Below are 18,048 nucleotides of genomic sequence, written 5' to 3' on the forward strand. Positions count from 1 at the left end.
CGGGGTGAAAGGACAGTGACCATCATGGCGTCTGCTTCCGAGCCAATCGATTTAATCCGCAACCGCGTGGTTCTGAAAGAATTCGGCATCCAGAATGTGAGTGCCGGTCGGTGCGGTGTTTAATTGCCCAGTGCCGGTCGGTGCGGTGTTTAATTGCCCAGTGCCGGTCGGTGCGGTGTTTAATTGCCCAGTGCCGGTCGGTGCGGTGTTTAATTGCCCAGTGCCGGTCGGTGCGGTGTTTAATTGCCCAGTGCCGGTCGGTGCGGTGTTTAATTGCCCAGTGCCGGTCGGTGCGGTGTTTAATTGCCCAGTGCCGGTCGGTGCGGTGTTTAATTGCCCAGTGCCGGTCGGTGCGGTGTTTAATTGCCCAGTGCCGGTCGGTGCGGTGTTTAATTGCCCAGTGCCGGTCGGTGCGGTGTTTAATTGCCCAGTGCCGGTCGGTGAGATTTGCCATTGACAGTGGTTGTGTTTCTCCTGCAGGTTCATACCACTGATTTCCCGGGAAATTACCCTGGCTACGACGACACGTGGAACCAGCGGCGGTTTGAGGAGGTAAAATCCGTGTTACAGTCAAAACATTCCGCTGGACAATAACACCGCACTGGGATTCTCCTTCATAAAAGCAAATTACTGCGGCTGCTGGAATCTGAAACTAAAAGAGAAAACGCTGGAAAATGTCAGCAGGTCTGGCAGCATCTGTAAGGAGAGAAAAGAGCTGACATTTCGAGTCCAGATGACCCTTTGTCAAAGCTTTGACCCCATCTGGACACAAAACGTCAGCTCTTTTCTCTCCTTACAGATGCTGCCAGACCTGCTGAGATTTTCCAGCATTTTCTCTTTTAGTTTCTGGGATTCTCCTTCACTGTTTACATTTCCAGACATATTCTCATTTTACACAATCTTTCTCACATCATTATCCATGTTGATTAGTTCATGGAGGGCCCAGAATTTATGGCAATATTAGGCACATTGGACAAGTCATTGGAGTCATACCTAGCGCAAAGGAAGATGATTGTGGTGGTCCCAAGACATCACTGCAGGGGTTCCTTGGGGCTCAACCATCTTAAAGAACAAAAACGAAGAACAATACAGCACAGGAACAGGCCCTTTGGCCCTCCAAGCCCGCGCCACTCCCTGGTCCAAACTAGACCATTCTTTTGTGTCCCTCCATTCCCACTCCGTTCATGTGGCTATCTAGATAAGTCTTAAATGCTCCCAGTGTGTCCGCCTCCATCACCTTGTCCGGCAGCGCATTCCAGGCCCCCACCACCCTCTGTGTAAAATATGTCCTTCTGATATCTGTGTTAAACCTCCCCCACTTCACCTTGAACCTATGACCCCTCGGGAACGTCACCACCGACCTGGGAAAAAGCTTCCCACCGTTCACCCTATCTATGCCTTTCATAATTTTATACACCTCTATTAGGTCACCCCTCATCCTCCGTCTTTCCAGTGAAACAACCCTAGTTTACCCAATCTCTCCTCATAACTAAGCCCCTCCATACCAGGCAACATCCTGGTAAACCTCCTCTGCACTCTCTCTAAAGCCTCCACGTCCTTCTGGTATAGTGGTGACCAGAACTGGGCGCAGTATTCCAAATGCGGCCGAACCAACGTTCTATACAACTGCAACATCAGACCCCAACTTTTATACTCTATGCCCCGTCCTATAAAGGCAAGCATGCCATATGCCTTATTCACTACCTTCTCCACCTGAGACGTCACCTTCAAGGATCTGTGGACTTGCACACCCAGGTCCCTCTGCGTATCTACACCCTTTATGGTTCTGCCATTTATCGTATAGCTCCCCCCTACATTAGTTCTACCAAAATGCATCACTTCGCATTTATCTGGATTGAACTCCATCTGCCATTTCTTTGCCCAAATTTCCAGACTATCTATATCCTTCTGTAGCCTCTGACAATGTTCCTCACTATCTGCAAGTCCAGCCATTTTCGTGTCGTCCGCAAACTTGCTGATCACCCCAGTTACACCTTCTTCCAGATCATTTATATAAATCACAAACAGCAGAGGTCCCAATACAGAGCCCTGCAGAACACCACTAGTCACAGGCCTCCGGCCGGAAAAAGACCCTTCCACTACCACCCTCTGTCTTCTGTGACCAAGCCAGTTCTCCACCCATCTAGCCACCTCCCCCTTTATCCCTTGAGATCAACCTTTTGCACCAACCTACCATGAGGGACTTTGTCAAACGCTTTACTAAAGTCCATATAGACGACATCCACGGCCCTTCCCTCGTCAACCATTCTGGTCACTTCTTCAAAAAAGGTTAGTGAGGCAGGACCTCCCTCTCACAAAACCATGCTGACTATCGTTAATGAGTTTATTCCTTTCTAAATGCACATACATCCTATCTCTAAGAATCCTCTCCAACAATTTCCCCACCACGGACGTCAAGCTCACCGGCCTATAATTACCTGGGTTATCCTTCCTACCCTTCTTAAATAACGGGACCACATTAGCTATCCTCCAATCCTCTGGGACCTCACCTGTGTCCAGTGACGAGACAAAGATTTGCGTCCGAGGCCCAGCGATTTCATCTCTCGTCTCCCTGAGCAGCCTTGGATAGATTCCATCAGGCCCTGGGGATTTGTCAGTCTTTATATTCCCTAAAAAAACCTCCTGCTGATTGATTTATTATTGTCACATGGGATATGGTGAAAAATATTGTTTCTTTCAAATGAGGAAACGGGGAGAGTACTGGCCCAACACGTTCTTTTAGGGTGAAATTAATCATAGAATTTCTAGAGTGTAGAAGGAGGGCATTTGGCCCAATAAGTCTGCACAAATTCTCTGAATGAACATCCTCCCCAGCCCATACCATCCTACCCTATCCCTGTAACCCCATCATTTTACTATGGCCTTAACCTCCATATCTTTGTACAGTGGGAGGAAACTGGAGCACCCAGAGGAATCCCACACAGACATAGGGAGAACACGCAAACTCCACATGGACAGTCACCCAAGGCTGGAGCAAATGTAGGGGCAGCAAGCACAGGGGATGTCTAGGGATATTCAGGACTGGACAAGAAAGAAAAGAAAGGCTTTTAGTGGGTACAAAGGAAGCAAATCAATGAAGACCTTATTGGAAAATAGCAATACAGGGAGGAACTTTAAGCAATTAGGAGAGCAAAGAGGGGGGCATGAAAAAACACTGGCAGATAAGATTAGGGAGAATCCCAAGATATTCTAAAAGTATTTTAAGGGGAAGAGTAGAAACCAGGGAAAGAGTAGGGACCAGGGGAGCAATCTGCATGGTGCTGGAGGACATTGGTCGGGCATTGAATGTGTACTTCAGATCTGTCTTCACTCTGGTGAAGAGCGATATAGGTACAGGATTCGGGGAGAAGGACTGAGGTGTTTTTGAACAGTTTGACCTAGGGAGTAAGGAGGTATTGGAGGTTTAGGCAGGCTTGAGAGTAGATAAATCCCCAGGTCTGGACATGTTGTATCCCAGGCAGCTGTGGGAGGCAACAAAAGAAATTACAGGAACTCTGACCCAAATCATTAATTCCTCTCTGGCCATAGAGGAGGTAAGAAGCCTCACAACACCAGGTTAAAGCCCAACAGGTTTATTTTGTAGCAAAATCCACTAGCTTTCGGAGCGCTGCTCCTTCGTCAGGTGAGTGGGAGTTCTGTTCACAAACAGGGCACATAAAGACACAAACTCAATTTACAAAATAATGGTTGGAATGCGAGTCTTTACAGGTAATCAAGTCTCAAAGGTACAGACAATGTGAGTGGAGAGAGGGTTAAGCACAGGTTAAAGAGAACAGGCCCTTCGGCCCTCCAAGCCCGCCGCTCCCTGGTCCAAACTAGACCATTCTTTTGTATCCCTCCATTCCCACTCCGTTCATGTGGCTATCTAGATAAGTCTTAAACGTTCCCAGTGTGTCCGCCTCCACCACCTCGCCCGGCAGCGCATTCCAGGCCCCCACTACCCTCTGTGTAAAATACGTCCTTCTGATATCTGTGTTAAACCTCCCCCCCCCTCACCTTGAACCTATGACCTCTCAGATGTGTATTGTCTCCAGACAGGACAGTCAGTGAGATTTTGCAAGCCCAGGCAAGTCATGGGGGTTACAGATAGTGTGACATGAACCCAAGATCCAGGTTGAGGCCGTCCTCATGTGTGCGGAACTTGGCTATCAGTTTCTGCTCAGCGACTCTGCGTGTGTCGTGAAGGCCGCCTTGGAGAACGCTTACGCAAAGATCAGAGGCCGAATGCCTATGACTGCTGAAGTGTTCCCCCACAGGACACGACAGCGCAGAGTCACTGAGCAGAGACTGATAGCCAAGTTCCGCACACATGAGGACGGCCTCAACCAGGATCTTGGGTTCATGTCACACTATCTGTAATCCCCATGACTTGCCTGGGCTTATAAAATCTCACTAACTGTCCTGTCTGGAGACAATACACATCTCTTTAACCTGTGCCTAACGCTCTCTCCACTCGCATTGTCTGTACCTTTGAGACTTGATTACCTGTAAAGACTCGCATTCCAACCATTATTTTGTAAATTGAGTTTGTGTCTTTATATGCCCTGTTTGTGAACAGAACTCCCACTCACCTGACGAAGGAGCAGCGCTCCAAAAGCTAGTGGACTTTGCTACAAAATAAACCTGTTGGACTTTAACCTGGTGCTGTGAGACTTACTGTGTTTATCCCAGTCCAACGCCGGCATCTCAACATCACAGATGAAGTGCTAGAGAATTGGTGGATGGCTGATGTGGTTCCACTTTTCAAGCAGGGTGGTAGAGATAAACTAGGAAATTACAGACCTGTGGTAGAGAAACTATTCTTATCTCAGTCCTAAATGACCTACTGTTTAGCGTGTGATGATACTCCAGTTCTCGACTCCAGTCAGGGGAAACAGCATCTACACTAACAAGCTGCCAAAATTTTTTATCCATTTCAGTGAGATCACCTCCCATTCTTCTCAATTTCAGGCCTTTGGGATTACGTGGAGGAAGAAGTAGCTTTGTTGTCTTTCTTCAATGATGGCAAAGTAGCATTATAGGTTAAGCTTTTGTCATATAAGACAGATATCCCGACACTTTCCTCCTTATTTCTGAACTCCCTGCCATTAATCAGAAGAGTATTCTTGTGACTTGTGTAAAATCCCAGCTTAATAATGGATTAATCCCACAAAAGTAAAAGTACAGCAGCTGCACGCATCAGGGAGTGGTCCTGTAGATTGTGAGCTCCTGCTCATTCCATGTTTAGTTCCCTGTTTGTTACCTTAAGTCGCCGGGAAATCTGTTTGCAACATGCAGATACGGTCAGCTTGTTGACTCTCCCGAAACCATGTAGCATCTGCGGACTGAGTGGCTCCAACACTGAAATACAATGTGACTTCCCTGTGAAGTTTGTCTCTCTCTCAGAATTTCAGGGTTGATATTGTTCGGTTGGAGGAAGATACACTGGAGTTCGATATGGTCGGAATTGACGCTGCAATTGCGAATGCCTTCCGCCGGATCCTTCTTGCTGAGGTAATGAAACTGCAGGCTGTCTTGTGTTAATAATGGTAATCTTATAGCACTCAGTCATAGTATTGCTGAAGAGAGGCATGTTGCTAAACCTTTTAATCTTGTACTCATCAGGACAAACACTAAAGGGATTGTGTTCTCATCTGTGAACGACAAACTTTTTAATATATATTTTCTGTCACAGAATGTGGGCATTGCTGGTTAGGCCAGTATTTATTGCCCTTCTCTCATTGCCCTTGAGAAGGTGGTGGTGAGCGGCCATCTTGAACCATAGCAGTCCATGGGTACACTCATAGCAATTCCTGTCGAAATAGCCTTGGTGAGGTGCTGCAGTGTATCTTGTGGATGGTAGACACTGCTGCCAGTGTGGATTAGTGATGGAGGGAGTGTCAATCGAGAGGACTCCTTTGTCCCGAGATAGCTTCATGATTTGAGCAGCACTCATCCAGATAAGTGGAGAGATTCTGTCACACTCCTCACTTGAGTCTTATAGATGACGGACAGCCTTTGGGGACTCGGAGGGTAAGTTACTCGCCATAGGATTCCTAGCCTCTGACCTGCTCTGGTAGTCACAGTATTTATATGGCTAATCCAGTTAAGTTTCTGGTCCATGGTAACTCCCCCAGGAGGTTGATAGTTGGGGATTCAGTGAGTAGATGTCAAGGGATGGTGGTTAGATTCTCTCTTGTTGGAGATGGTTATTTCCTAGCACTTGTGTGGCACGAATGTTATATTGCCACTTGCCAGCCCAAGCCTGGATATTGTCCAGGTGTTAATGCATTCGGATGTGGACTGCTTCAATAGTTGAGGAATCGCGAATGGTGCTGAACATTGTGCAATCATCAATGAACATCTCCACTTCTAACCTTATAGAAACATAGAAAACTACAGCACAAAACAGGCCCTTCGGCCCCATAACTTGTGCCGAACATATCCCTACCTTCTAGGCCTACCTATAACCTCCATCCTATTAAGTCCCATGTATTCATTCAGGAGTCTCTTAAAAGACCCTATTGAGTTTGCCTCCACCACCACTGACGGCAGCCGATTCCACTCACCCACCACCCTCTGTGTGAAAATCCTCCCCCTAACATTTCCCCTGTACCTACACCCCAGCACCTTAAACCTGTGTCCTCTCGTAGCAGCCATTTCCACCCTGGGAAAAAGCCTCAGAGTCCACCCGATCTATGCCTCTCAACATCTTATATACCTCTATTAGGTCTCCTCTCATCCTACGTCTCTCCAAGGAGAAAAGACCGAGCTCCCTCAGCCTATCCTCATAAGGCATGCCACTCAATCCAGGCAACATCCTTGTAAATCGCCTCTGCACCCTTTCAATCTTTTCCACATCCTTCCTGTAATGAGGCGACCAGAACTGAGCACAGTACTCCAAGTGGGGTCTGACGAGGGTCTTATATAGCTGCATCATTATCCCTGGACTCCTCAACTCAATCCCTCGATTGATAAAGGCCAGCACACCATACGCCTTCTTAACCACCTCCTCCACCTGCGGGGCCGATTTTAGAGTCCTATGGACCCGGACCCCAAGGTCCTTCTGATCCTCTGCAGTACTAAGAGTCTTTCCCTTTATATTGTACTCCTTCATCCCAGTTGACCTGCCAAAATGGACCACTACGCATTTATCTGGGTTGAAGTCCATCTGCCACTTCTCTGCCCAGTCTTGCATCCTATCTATGTCCCTCTGAAACTTCTGACATCCCTCCAGACTATCCACAACCCCACCAACCTTTGTGTCATCGGCAAACTTACCAACCCATCCCTCCACTTCCTCATCCAGGTCATTTATGAAAATGACAAACAACAAGGGTCCCAGAACAGATCCCTGGGGCACACCACTGGTGACCGACCTCCATTTAGAAAAAGACCCATCTATACACACTCTCTGCCTCCTTTGGGCAAACACAGTAAGAAGTTTAACAACACCAGGTTAAAGTCCAACAGGTTTATTTGGTAGCAAAAGCCACACAAGCTTTCGAGGCTCTGAGCCCCTTCTTCAGGTGAGTGGGAATTCTGTTCACAAACAGAACTTATAAGACACAGACTCAATTTACATGAATAATGGTTGGAATGCGAATACTTACAACTAATCCAGTCTTTAAGAAACAAAACAATGGGAGTGGAGAGAGCATCAAGACAGGCTAAAAAGATGTGTATTGGGCAAGCCAGTTCTGGATCCACAGGGCAACAGCCCCTTGGATTCCATGCCCTCTCACTTTTTCTATGAGGGAGGGAAGATTATTGATGAAGCAACTGAAGATGGTTGGGCCTAAGACACTACCCCCTGAGGAACCCCTGCAGTGATGTTCTGGAGCTGAGATGTCTGACCTCCAATCGCCACAACCATCTTTTGTGTTAGTTATGTCTCCGATGAGTCAAGGGTTTGACAATGTGTCTCTCTTTTCAGTAATGTTCAAATAACACTAGCAAGCAACTGTCAGTGATACTAAGTTTAAAATCAAATGTGCTTTTTTAAAAATATGCATAGATGTAGAAAATTCAGTCAGACATTTGATAACCATGTGCTGTAGTAATACTCGCTTTTGACATTTTTAGTTCGAGCTTTCTTTTCACTGTAGCAATGTTCACCTTGTTTAAGAAAACTGCACAGTTACTACCACCTTTCAGTTTGATGCTGAACTACACAGCAGCTTCAAATGTGCTGAGCTAGGTGGTAACCAGAGCAATGATAATTGGCTTCAATAGTCATGGCTAAACCCAATCCTGTTATCACCCAACATCCACACTTCCAGTAATCAGAACCAGGAGCTCCTATCCAACTCCTCTTGACCCAGTGATTCATTCGCAGACACACGTCCGTTGTTCAGGGTCAGATTTCATACACACACTAAACCTGTTTTCCCATCAAAGTAGGTACCCAGATGGAGATAATTGTTATGTATGTGGTGTCTGTCTCTTTTAAGACAGTTTAGCAGAAGTGACTTGAGGGATCAATGGAAACTGAAAATCATAGAATCTTGATTGATCAGACCAGAGGGTGGAGTCCTCTCTCGGGCAGAATTATCGAGCAGCCATGTAGTAAGCGTGTAAGGACCGGAACTCTCCTCCAGGGCAGCCCAGAGCTGCAAACATCCTCTACCAAGTCTCTTATCAATAAATACCTTTTGTTCCTAACAAAGTTTGAAATTTCTTGACGATGCTAGATTGCCAGTACGTAACATATTGCCAACGAGGATGGGATCAATTGAATGGCACAGCCTACTTGTGACTAATTGAAGTTGGAAGAAAGGGATACCTCTGGGGCAAATAGACTCAGCAAGAGTTGTTGAGCTAGTGCCAGATTCTGAGGGCAGTCGAAGTACCGAACTGTTGTGGCCAGCGAGTAAAGAGATTTGGAAATAATGTAAGAAAAATTAAAATGAAAAGAGATGAGCCTTTAGGAGCAAGGAAAGTGAAACTTGAGTCACAGAAAAAGAGGACGAGCTGAAGTTAAAAGAAGATATACCCAGTTAGAAGAAAGCTATGTTTTAAATTTAAAAGGGGAATCAGAGAAGAAGATTTTAAAAAGAAGATATTTGCTACAGTTAAACAAGTTCAGAAGTAAGAAGGGAAGAAAGTTCCGGGAACTGCAAAGCTTGTCTCAAAGGCATGGGAATGTGAAAAGCTGAAATTTTCAGATCTCCAAATCTGAACTAAGCCTGCGGGAAACCATCCCTGCACTGAGGGACTACAGGCAGTGAAGTCTGAAAGTTTTCAGATGAGAAGTCCTCTACCTGATTAAAAGAAGAAGAAACTAAGTTAAAAAGTGAAAGAACATATTGGTCTTGAACAGACAGCACCAATCTCTGAGTGAAATGAACAAAAACTATGGCATCATGAGAAGGAGAGAAAAATGGACTCTCCAGCCAGGCAAAAGAAATAAAAACTGCAGAAATCATTGTACACTGAGGGAGAAATTGCACGACCATTGCACCTAACCAGCACGTCTTTCAGACTGGGAGGAAACCGGAGCACCTGGAGGAAACTCATGCAGACATGGGGAGAACGTGCAAACTCCACACGGACAGTGACCCAAGCCAGGAATCAAACCGGGGTCCCTGGCACTGTGAGGTAGCAGTGCTAACCACTGTGCCACTGTGGATCTATGTACCAGAAACGACGTACCATGACCATTTCCTTCACAAGTGACAAACCGAGATTATGCAAGAACTGTCGAGATGTAAGACTGTGTTGTGTTGTAATGACGGTACCTGAATGCATTGTAGAATAAGGTGCTTAACAGAGAAAAGATCAACAGAGGTTTGGAGATTGACACCATCCACAGAGTAAAGTATGTAGTCCTTGGTCAGTGCACAGTCTAGAACAGAACTCAGAAAGCTGCAAACCTGTATAGAAGAATCCCATGCAAGACTATAGTTGGAATTGTGCATAGTTGAAGCCTTCTAGAAGAGTTGTTCTGATAAATGCAATGAAGATCCTTCCATTGAACAATCGCTATATGGATTTGCAAATATCTAACTTGTGTATAATGTTTTTGATTGTGGGTTGAGTAAATCAATTTTGAAGACTAGAAGAAAATTAAAGGGGGGATGTTGTGTATGTGGTGTCTGTCTCTTTAAGACAGTGGAAGTAAGTCACCTGACTTGAGTCAATGGAAACTGCGTGACCACACCAAAGTGTGGAGTCCTCTCTCATGCAGAATCATCGAGCAGCCATGAAGACTGGAGCTCTGCTCCAAGGCAGCCTAGAGCTGCAAACCTCCAATATCAGGCCTCTTATCAATAAATACTTCAAAAAAAATTTGAATGCGGCACGGTGGCATAGTGGTTAGAACTGCTGCCTCACAGCGCCAGGGGCCCAGGTTCGATTCCTAGCTTGGATCACTGTCTGTGTGGAGTTTGCACATTCTCCCCTGTCTGCGTGGGCTTCCTCCGGGTGCTCCGGTTTCCTCTCACAGTCCAAAGATGTGCGGGTTAGGTGGATTGACCATGATAAATTGCCCGTTAGTGTCAGGGGGACTAGCTAGGGTAAATGCATAGGTTTATGGGGATAGGGCCTGGGTGGGACTATGATCAGTGCAGACTCGATGGGCCGAATGGCCTCCTTCTGCACTGTAGGGATTCTATGATTTTATGATCTCTTGATGATGCGAGAATGTCACTACATAGCAATAATTGTAATATCTCTGACAGATACCTAATTCAGGAAACTGGGAATTGAACATTAGACCCTCATGTCTGACCAGATCAGATGCTTACTAAGTACATTCACTAGACCAATTTTCATGAGTCGTTATGACATTATTTGCTGTTGTGTTTAATATATTGAACCTCCTGCATTGAATCTAACCTTAGCTGTTGCTCAGGTCCCAACTATGGCTGTGGAGAAAGCATTTATCTACAACAATACCTCCATTGTACAGGATGAGATTCTGGCACACAGACTGGGGCTCATCCCCATCAAAGCAGACCCACGACTGTTTGAGTACAGGAGCACAGGTGAGAGGGTTGCAACAATTCAATTATGCAGAGATATGCTGTGGTTTTCCTGATGGTTCAGTTTTGTGCACCTTGAATTGTAGGAGGTAGGACTGTCCAGAACTGTGAAGGAGTGTGGGGCCAAGTTAAATTACCATCTCCCCATTACTCTCCAACTTCCTTTGACTAAGACATTGTATGCTTTTTAACTTCGAACCTAAAAGGGGAAAGGAATGTCAATGCTGCTTCCCACATTCAGGATAATGGGGGAGAAGACGGCATTGTAGTGATATCACTTGTGGTGATAATCTAGAGGCTCAGGCTACAGCTTTGGAGACATGGTTCAAATCCCGCCATGGCAGCTGGTGGAATTTAGAATTCAGCTAATAAATCTGGAATATAAAGCTAGTCACCATTATGGTGATGATGAAACTATTAGGGGCAGCCCGGTGGCGCAGTGGTTAGCACAGCAGCCTCACAGCGCCAGGGACCCAGATTCAATTCCAGCCTCTGTCACTGTCTATGTGCAGTGTGCACTTTCTCCCTGTGTCTGCGTGGGTTTCCTCCGGGTGCTCCGGTTTCCTCCCACAGTCCAAATGTGCGGATTAGTGCATTGGCCATGCTAAATTGCCCCTAGTGTCAGGGGGATTAGCAGGGTAAATGTGTGGGGTTAAGGGAATAGGGCCTGGATGGGATTGTGGTTGGTACAGACTCGCTGGGATGAATGGCCTCCTTTTGTACTGTAGGGATTCTAAGATGAGCTGAGCCGTATTGATGACGAGCAGGAGGTCTATAAATATGTCAGGGTCTTTAAACCTGGGGGTATGTGCAGTGGAAACACTTGAAATATGGAGAGATGGTGGATTATGTGGGTAATTATATAGGTCAGCGTTCAGCAGTTTGGAACACTCAAGTGCATGATCCAGAGCACACCTTCACCAGCCTGATATCTAGTGTGCCCAGGCATCACACAGGCAGCCATTGCTATCACAAAATCTTGCTCAATTTGGACATGAAAATTGGCTTAAACTGTAAACAGCAAAACTGATTTATTAAACAATAGTTTACAGACTTAACTATCCATTCTCGGAACATAGGAAAATAGCAACAGTTGTGACTGCTATATTAAACTGCAGTGTTGACTGAATATAAGAGTAGGTCATCCGGCATTAAAGTAGATCGTGGCTGATCATCTATCACAACCATATCCCTTGATGTCATTAGTCTCCACAAATCTCTCTATTTCTGTCTCGCACATACTCAATGATAGAGCTTCCACAACCCTCTGGGTTAAGAGAATTCCAAAGATTCACCACCCTCTGAGTGAAGAAATTCCTTCTCAATTTTAAATATCCTGCCCCTTATTCTGAGACTATCCTCAAATTCTGGACTAACCAGCCAAGGGAAACATCTGGATATATCCTGTAAGAATTTTGTAAGTTTCAGTGACATAACCACAGGCTTTGAAAGAAGGCCCAGTTTTCTCAATTTCTCCTCAGGAGACAATCCTGCCAGCCATGGCAAGTAGATCCTTTCTTAGATAAGGAGACCAAAACTATACGCTGTACTCTGGGTATACCAGTCTCACCAAGACTGTATACCATTGCAGTGCAAAATGTTTGTTCCTGTAGTCTTGTTCCCTTGGCAATGAGGGCTAACATATCTTTTGCCTTTCTAGTCGCTTGCTGCACTTGCATGCTAGCTTTTAGTGACTCATGAACATGAGCACCCTTTGAACATCATACCTCTTGCCATTTAAGAAATACTCTGTCTTGCTGTTTTTGTACCAAAGTGCATAACTTTACACTTTGATTTGATTTATTATTGTCACATGTGTTAGTATACAGTGGGAAGTATTTTTTTTTTGCGCGCTATACAGACAAAGCATATCGTAAAGAGAGGGTGCAGAATGTAGTGTTATAGTCATAGCTAGAATGTAGAGACAGATCAACTTAATATGAAGTAAGTCCATTCAAAAATCTGATGACATCAGGGAAGAAGCTGTTCTTGAGTCAGTTGGTACATGACCTCAGACTTTTGTAGCTTTTACCCAATGGAAGAGAGTATGCCCAGCATAGGGATTATGCTGGTTACTTTTTTGTGGCAGCGGGAAGTGTAAACAGAGTCAATGGGTGGGAGGCTGGTTTGTGCGATGGACTGGGATTCGTTCACGACCCTTTGTAGTTTCGTGGGGTCTTGGACTTCAACCCAGATAAATGCGTAGTGGTCCATTTTGGCAGGTCAAATGGGATGAAGGAGTACAATCTAAAGGGAAAGACTCTTAGTACGGTAGAGGATCAGAAGGACCTTGGGGTCCGGGTCCATAGGACTCTAAAATCGGCCCCGCAGGTGGAGGATGTGGCTAAGAACGCGTATGGTGTGCTGGCCTTTATCAATCGAGGGATTGAGTTTAGGAGTCCGGGGATAATGATGCAGCTATATAAGACCCTCGTCAGACCCCACTTGGAGTACTGTGCTCAGTTCTGGTCGCCTCATTACAGGAAGGATGTGGAAAAGATTGAAAGGGTGCAGAGAAGATTTACAAGGATGTTGTCTGGATTGAATGGCATGCCTTATGAGGATAGGCTGAGGGACTTCGGTCTTTTCTCCTTGGAGAGACGTAGGATGAGAGGAGACCTAATAGAGGTATATAAGATGTTGAGAGGCATAGATCGGGTGGACTCTCAGAGGCCTTTTCCCAGGGTGGAAATGGCTGCTACGAGAGGACACAGGTTTAAGGTGCTGGGGTGTAGGTACAGGGGAAATGTTAGGGGGAGGTTTTTCACTCAGAGGGTGGTGGGCGAGTGGAATCGGCTGCCGTCAGTGGTGGTGGAGGCAAACTCAATAGGGTCTTTTAAGAGACTCCTGGATGAGTACATGGAACTTAATAGGATGGAGGGTTATAGGTAGGCCTAAAAGGTAGGGATATGTTCGGCACAACTTGTGGGGCCGAAGGGCCTGTTTTGTGCTGTAGTTTTCTATGTTTCTACGTAAGGCGGCTACAACTACAACGAGACATAGGTGAGGTAAATGGGCCACAGTATTTAGATGGCTAGCTCAGTTTCAGGCCAATGGTAACCACCCCCCACCCTCCCAGGATGTTGATAGTGGAGGATTCAATTATGTTAATGCCATTGAATGTCAAGGGGTGATGGTTAGATCCTCTCTTGTTGGAAATGGTCAATGCCTGGCACTTGTGTGGCACAAATGTTACTTGTCAGCCCAGGCCTGGATGTTGTCCAGGTCGTGCTGCATTTGGACATGAACTGCTTCAATATCTGAGGGGTCACGACTGGTGCTGAATATTGTGCAATTATCTGCGAACATCCCCACTTCTGATCTTACGATGGTTGGAAGGGCATTGATGAAAATTATTGGGCTTAGGATACTACTCTGAGGAACTCATGCAGTGATGTCCTGGAGCTGAGATGTTCGACCTCCAACCTCGACAACTATCTTCCTTTGTGCAAGGTATGGCTCCAATCAGTGGAGTTTCATCTCTTTGATCGAGAGTAGACTGTTGGGGGTGATAATTGGCTGTATTGGATTTGTTGTGTTTCTTACTTACAGGTCATACCTAGGTTATTTTCCACATTGCCGGGTAGATCCAGTGTTGTAACTACTGGAACAGCTAGCCTAGGGGGTGTGGCAAGTTCTGGAGAACAAGTCTTCCACTTGTGCTAACCACTTGCGCTAACCACTGTGCTACCGTGGGCGGCACGGTAGCACAGTGGTTAGCACTGCTGCTTCACAGCTCCAGGGTCCCGGGTTCGATTCCCGGCTCGGGTCACTGTCTGTGTGGAGTTTGCACATTCTCCTCATGTCTGCGTGGGTTTCCTCCGGGTGCTCCGGTTTCCTCCCACAGTCCAAAGATGTGCGGGTTAGGTTGATTGGCCAGGTTAAAAATTGCCCCTTAGTGTCCTGAGATGCGTAGGTTAGAGGGATTAGTGGGTAAATATGTGGGGATAGGGCCTGGGTGGGATTGTGGTTGGTGCAGACTCGATGGGCCGAATGGCCTCCTTCTGCACTGTAGGGTTTCTATGATTTCTATGATTTCAGGACTATTGTCGGAATGTTGTCAGGGTTCATTGTCTTTGCAGCATCCAGTGCCTTCAGCCATTTCTTCTTATCACGTGGACTGAATCAAATCAGTTGGAGATTGACATCTGCGATGCTGGGAGGAGGCCGAGATGGACCATCCACTCAGCACTTCTGACTGCAGATTGTTGCAAATGCTTCAACCTTATCTTTTGCACAGATATGCTGGGCTCATCCATCATTGAGGATGGTAATGTTTTTGGAGCCTTCTCCAGTGAATTATTGTCCAGCACCAGGTAGGGGAGTCTAGAACTAAAGGACATAAGTTTAAGGGGAGAGATACAAAAGGGTCCAGAAGAGCAGTTTTTTCACACAGAGGGTGGTGAGTGTCTGGAACAAGCTGCTAGAGGTACTAGTAGAGGCAGATACAATTTTGTCTTTTAAAAAGCATTTAGACAGTTACATGGGTAAGATTGGTACAGGGATATGGGCCAAACGTGGACAATTGGGACTAGCTTAATGGTTAAAAACTGGGCGGCATGGACAAGTTGGGCTGAAGGGCCTGTTTCCATGATGTGAACCTCCATGACTATGACTCTCTGACTATGACTCTGACATTCATGACTGGATGTGGCAGGATTATAGAGCCTAGGTCTGATCTGTTGGTTCTGGGATTGTTTTGCTTTGTCTATTACTTGCTGCTTCTGCTATTTGGCACAGAAGTAATCCTGTGTTGTAGTTTCACCAGGTTGACACCTAATTTTTAGGCATGCTTGGTGTTGCTCCTGATGTGCCCAAATCATCTTTGAACCAAGGTTGATCCCCTGGCTTGGTGGTAATGGGTAGAGTGGGGGTTATGCTGGGCTACAAGATTGCATACAGATTGTGGTTGAATACAGTCCTGCTGCTGCTGATGGCCCACAATGTCTATTGGATACCCAGTCTTGAGTTGTTAGAAATGTTCGAAGTCTATCCCAGTTAGCACAGTGATAGTGCCACACAACACAATGGAGGGTATCCTCAGTGTGAAGGCAGAACTTTGTCCCCACAAGAACTGTGTAGTGGTCACTCCTACCAGTACTGTCATGGACAGATGTATTTGCGGCAGGCAGGTTGGTGAAGATGAGGAGTTGTCAGCGGTGGTCCAATTGGTAGTACCTTTGTCTCTGATTCATAAGATTGTGGGTTCAAGGTTCCTCTGCACAAAAATCTAGATTGATACTCCAGTGGAGTTTTACAGTGAAATATTAAACTAAGGTTCTCATCCTCCCTCTCAGGTACACATGAAAGAACCCCCTATCTAACAGTTTTGTCCTTTAGGACCTGGTCAGCTCCGTCTGTGGTGGTAACTACTGAGCCAATCTTCATGATGGAATTGAAGTCCCCCACCCGGAGTACGTTCTGCACCCATGCCACGCTTAGTACTTTGTCCATAGAAACATAGGAAATAGAAGCAGGAATAGGCCATTTGGCCCTTCGAGCCTACTCCATCTTTCGTTTTGATTGTAGCTGATCATCAAAATCAATACCCTGATCCTGCCTTCTCCCCCATATCCCTTGATCGCTATAGAAACAAGTGGTATTCAACATAGAGGGGGGCTGATCCTTCAACTGAAGGAGAAGGTTACATGGTAATCCTCAGGAGGATTCCATGCCTCTGTTTGACTTGAGACTCCACGGGGTCCAGAGTTGGTATTGCAGTCTTCCAGGGCAACTCCCTCCTTGCTGTAAAACCACTGTGCCGCCACCTCTCCTGGCTCTGTCCTGTTGGTGAGACAGAAAATACCAAGGAATGGTGATTGTTGGATGGTGACTGGGAAATTATCTGTAAGGTATGATTCTGTGAGTATGACTGTCGGGCTTTTACTCAACTAGTCTGAGACAGCTTTCCCAATTTGACCCATGTCCCCAGATGTTAGTAAGGAGAACTTTGCAGGGTTGACAGAACATAAAACAGTACAGCACAGAACAGGCCCTTCGGCCCACGATGTTGTGCCGAGCTTTATCTGAAACCAAGATCAAGCTATCCCACTCCCTATCATCCTGGTGTGCTCCATGTGCCTATCCAATAACCGCTTAAATGTTCCTAAAGTGTCTGACTCCACCATCACTGCAGGCAGTCCATTCCATACCCCAACCACTCTCTGCGTAAAGAACCTACCTCTGATATCCTTCCTATATCTCCCACCACGAACCCTATAGTTATGCCCCCTTGTAATAGCTCCATCCACCCGAGGAAATAGTCTTTGAACGTTCACTCTATCTATCCCCTTCATCATTTTATACACCTCTATTAAGTCTCCCCTCAGCCTCCTCCGCTCCAGAGAGAACAGCCCTAGCTCCCTCAACCTTTCCTCATATGACCTACCCTCCAAACCAGGCAGCATCCTGGTAAATCTCCTCTGCACTCTTTCCAGCGCTTCCACATCCTTCTTATAGTGAGGTGACCAGAACTGCACACAATATTCCAAATGTGGTCTCACCAAGGTCCTGTACAGTTGCAGCATAACCCCACGGCTCTTAAACTCCAACCCCCTGTTAATAAAAGCTAACACACTATAGGCCTTCTTCACAGCTCTATCCACTTGAGTGGCAACCTTTAGAGATCTGTGGATATGGACCCCAAGATCTCTCTGTTCCTCCACAGTATTCAGAACCCTACCTTTGACCCTGTAATCCACATTTAAAGTAGTCCTACCAAAATGAATCACCTCACATTTATCAGGGCTAAACTCCATTTGCCATTTTTCAGCCCAGCTTTGCATCCTATCTATGTCTCTTTGCAGCCCTCCACCTCATCCACTACTCCACCAATCTTGGTGTCATCAGCAAATTTACTGATCCACCCTTCAGCCCCCTCCTCTAAGTCATTAATAAAAATCACAAAGAGCAGAGGACCAAGCACTGATCCCTGTGGCACTCCGCTAGCAACCTGCCTCCAATCCGAAAATTTTCCATCCACCACCACATCAACTGCCCTACCTTCATCAACACACTTAGTTACCACCTCAAAAAATTCAATCAAATTTGTGAGGCACGACTT

The 18,048-nt window shown here is 46.1% G+C and overlaps 1 protein-coding gene across 1 annotated transcript in view; it reads left to right on the forward strand.

Annotated features, from left to right (window-relative positions):
* Positions 1-6: 6 nt before the first annotated feature.
* polr1c (RNA polymerase I and III subunit C) overlaps positions 7-18,048 on the forward strand; it is a 30,635-nt gene continuing 12,593 nt past the window's right edge. Inside the window, exons 1-4 of the mRNA XM_078212167.1 lie at positions 7-96; positions 481-552; positions 5,407-5,514; positions 10,856-10,988. Coding sequence (XP_078068293.1) covers positions 25-96; positions 481-552; positions 5,407-5,514; positions 10,856-10,988 — 385 coding nt within the window. The 5' untranslated portion in view covers positions 7-24. The remainder of the gene's footprint in view (positions 97-480; positions 553-5,406; positions 5,515-10,855; positions 10,989-18,048) is intronic.

Source organism: Mustelus asterias, chromosome 5, assembly GCF_964213995.1.
Source record: "Mustelus asterias chromosome 5, sMusAst1.hap1.1, whole genome shotgun sequence".
Lineage (NCBI taxonomy): Eukaryota > Metazoa > Chordata > Chondrichthyes > Carcharhiniformes > Triakidae > Mustelus > Mustelus asterias.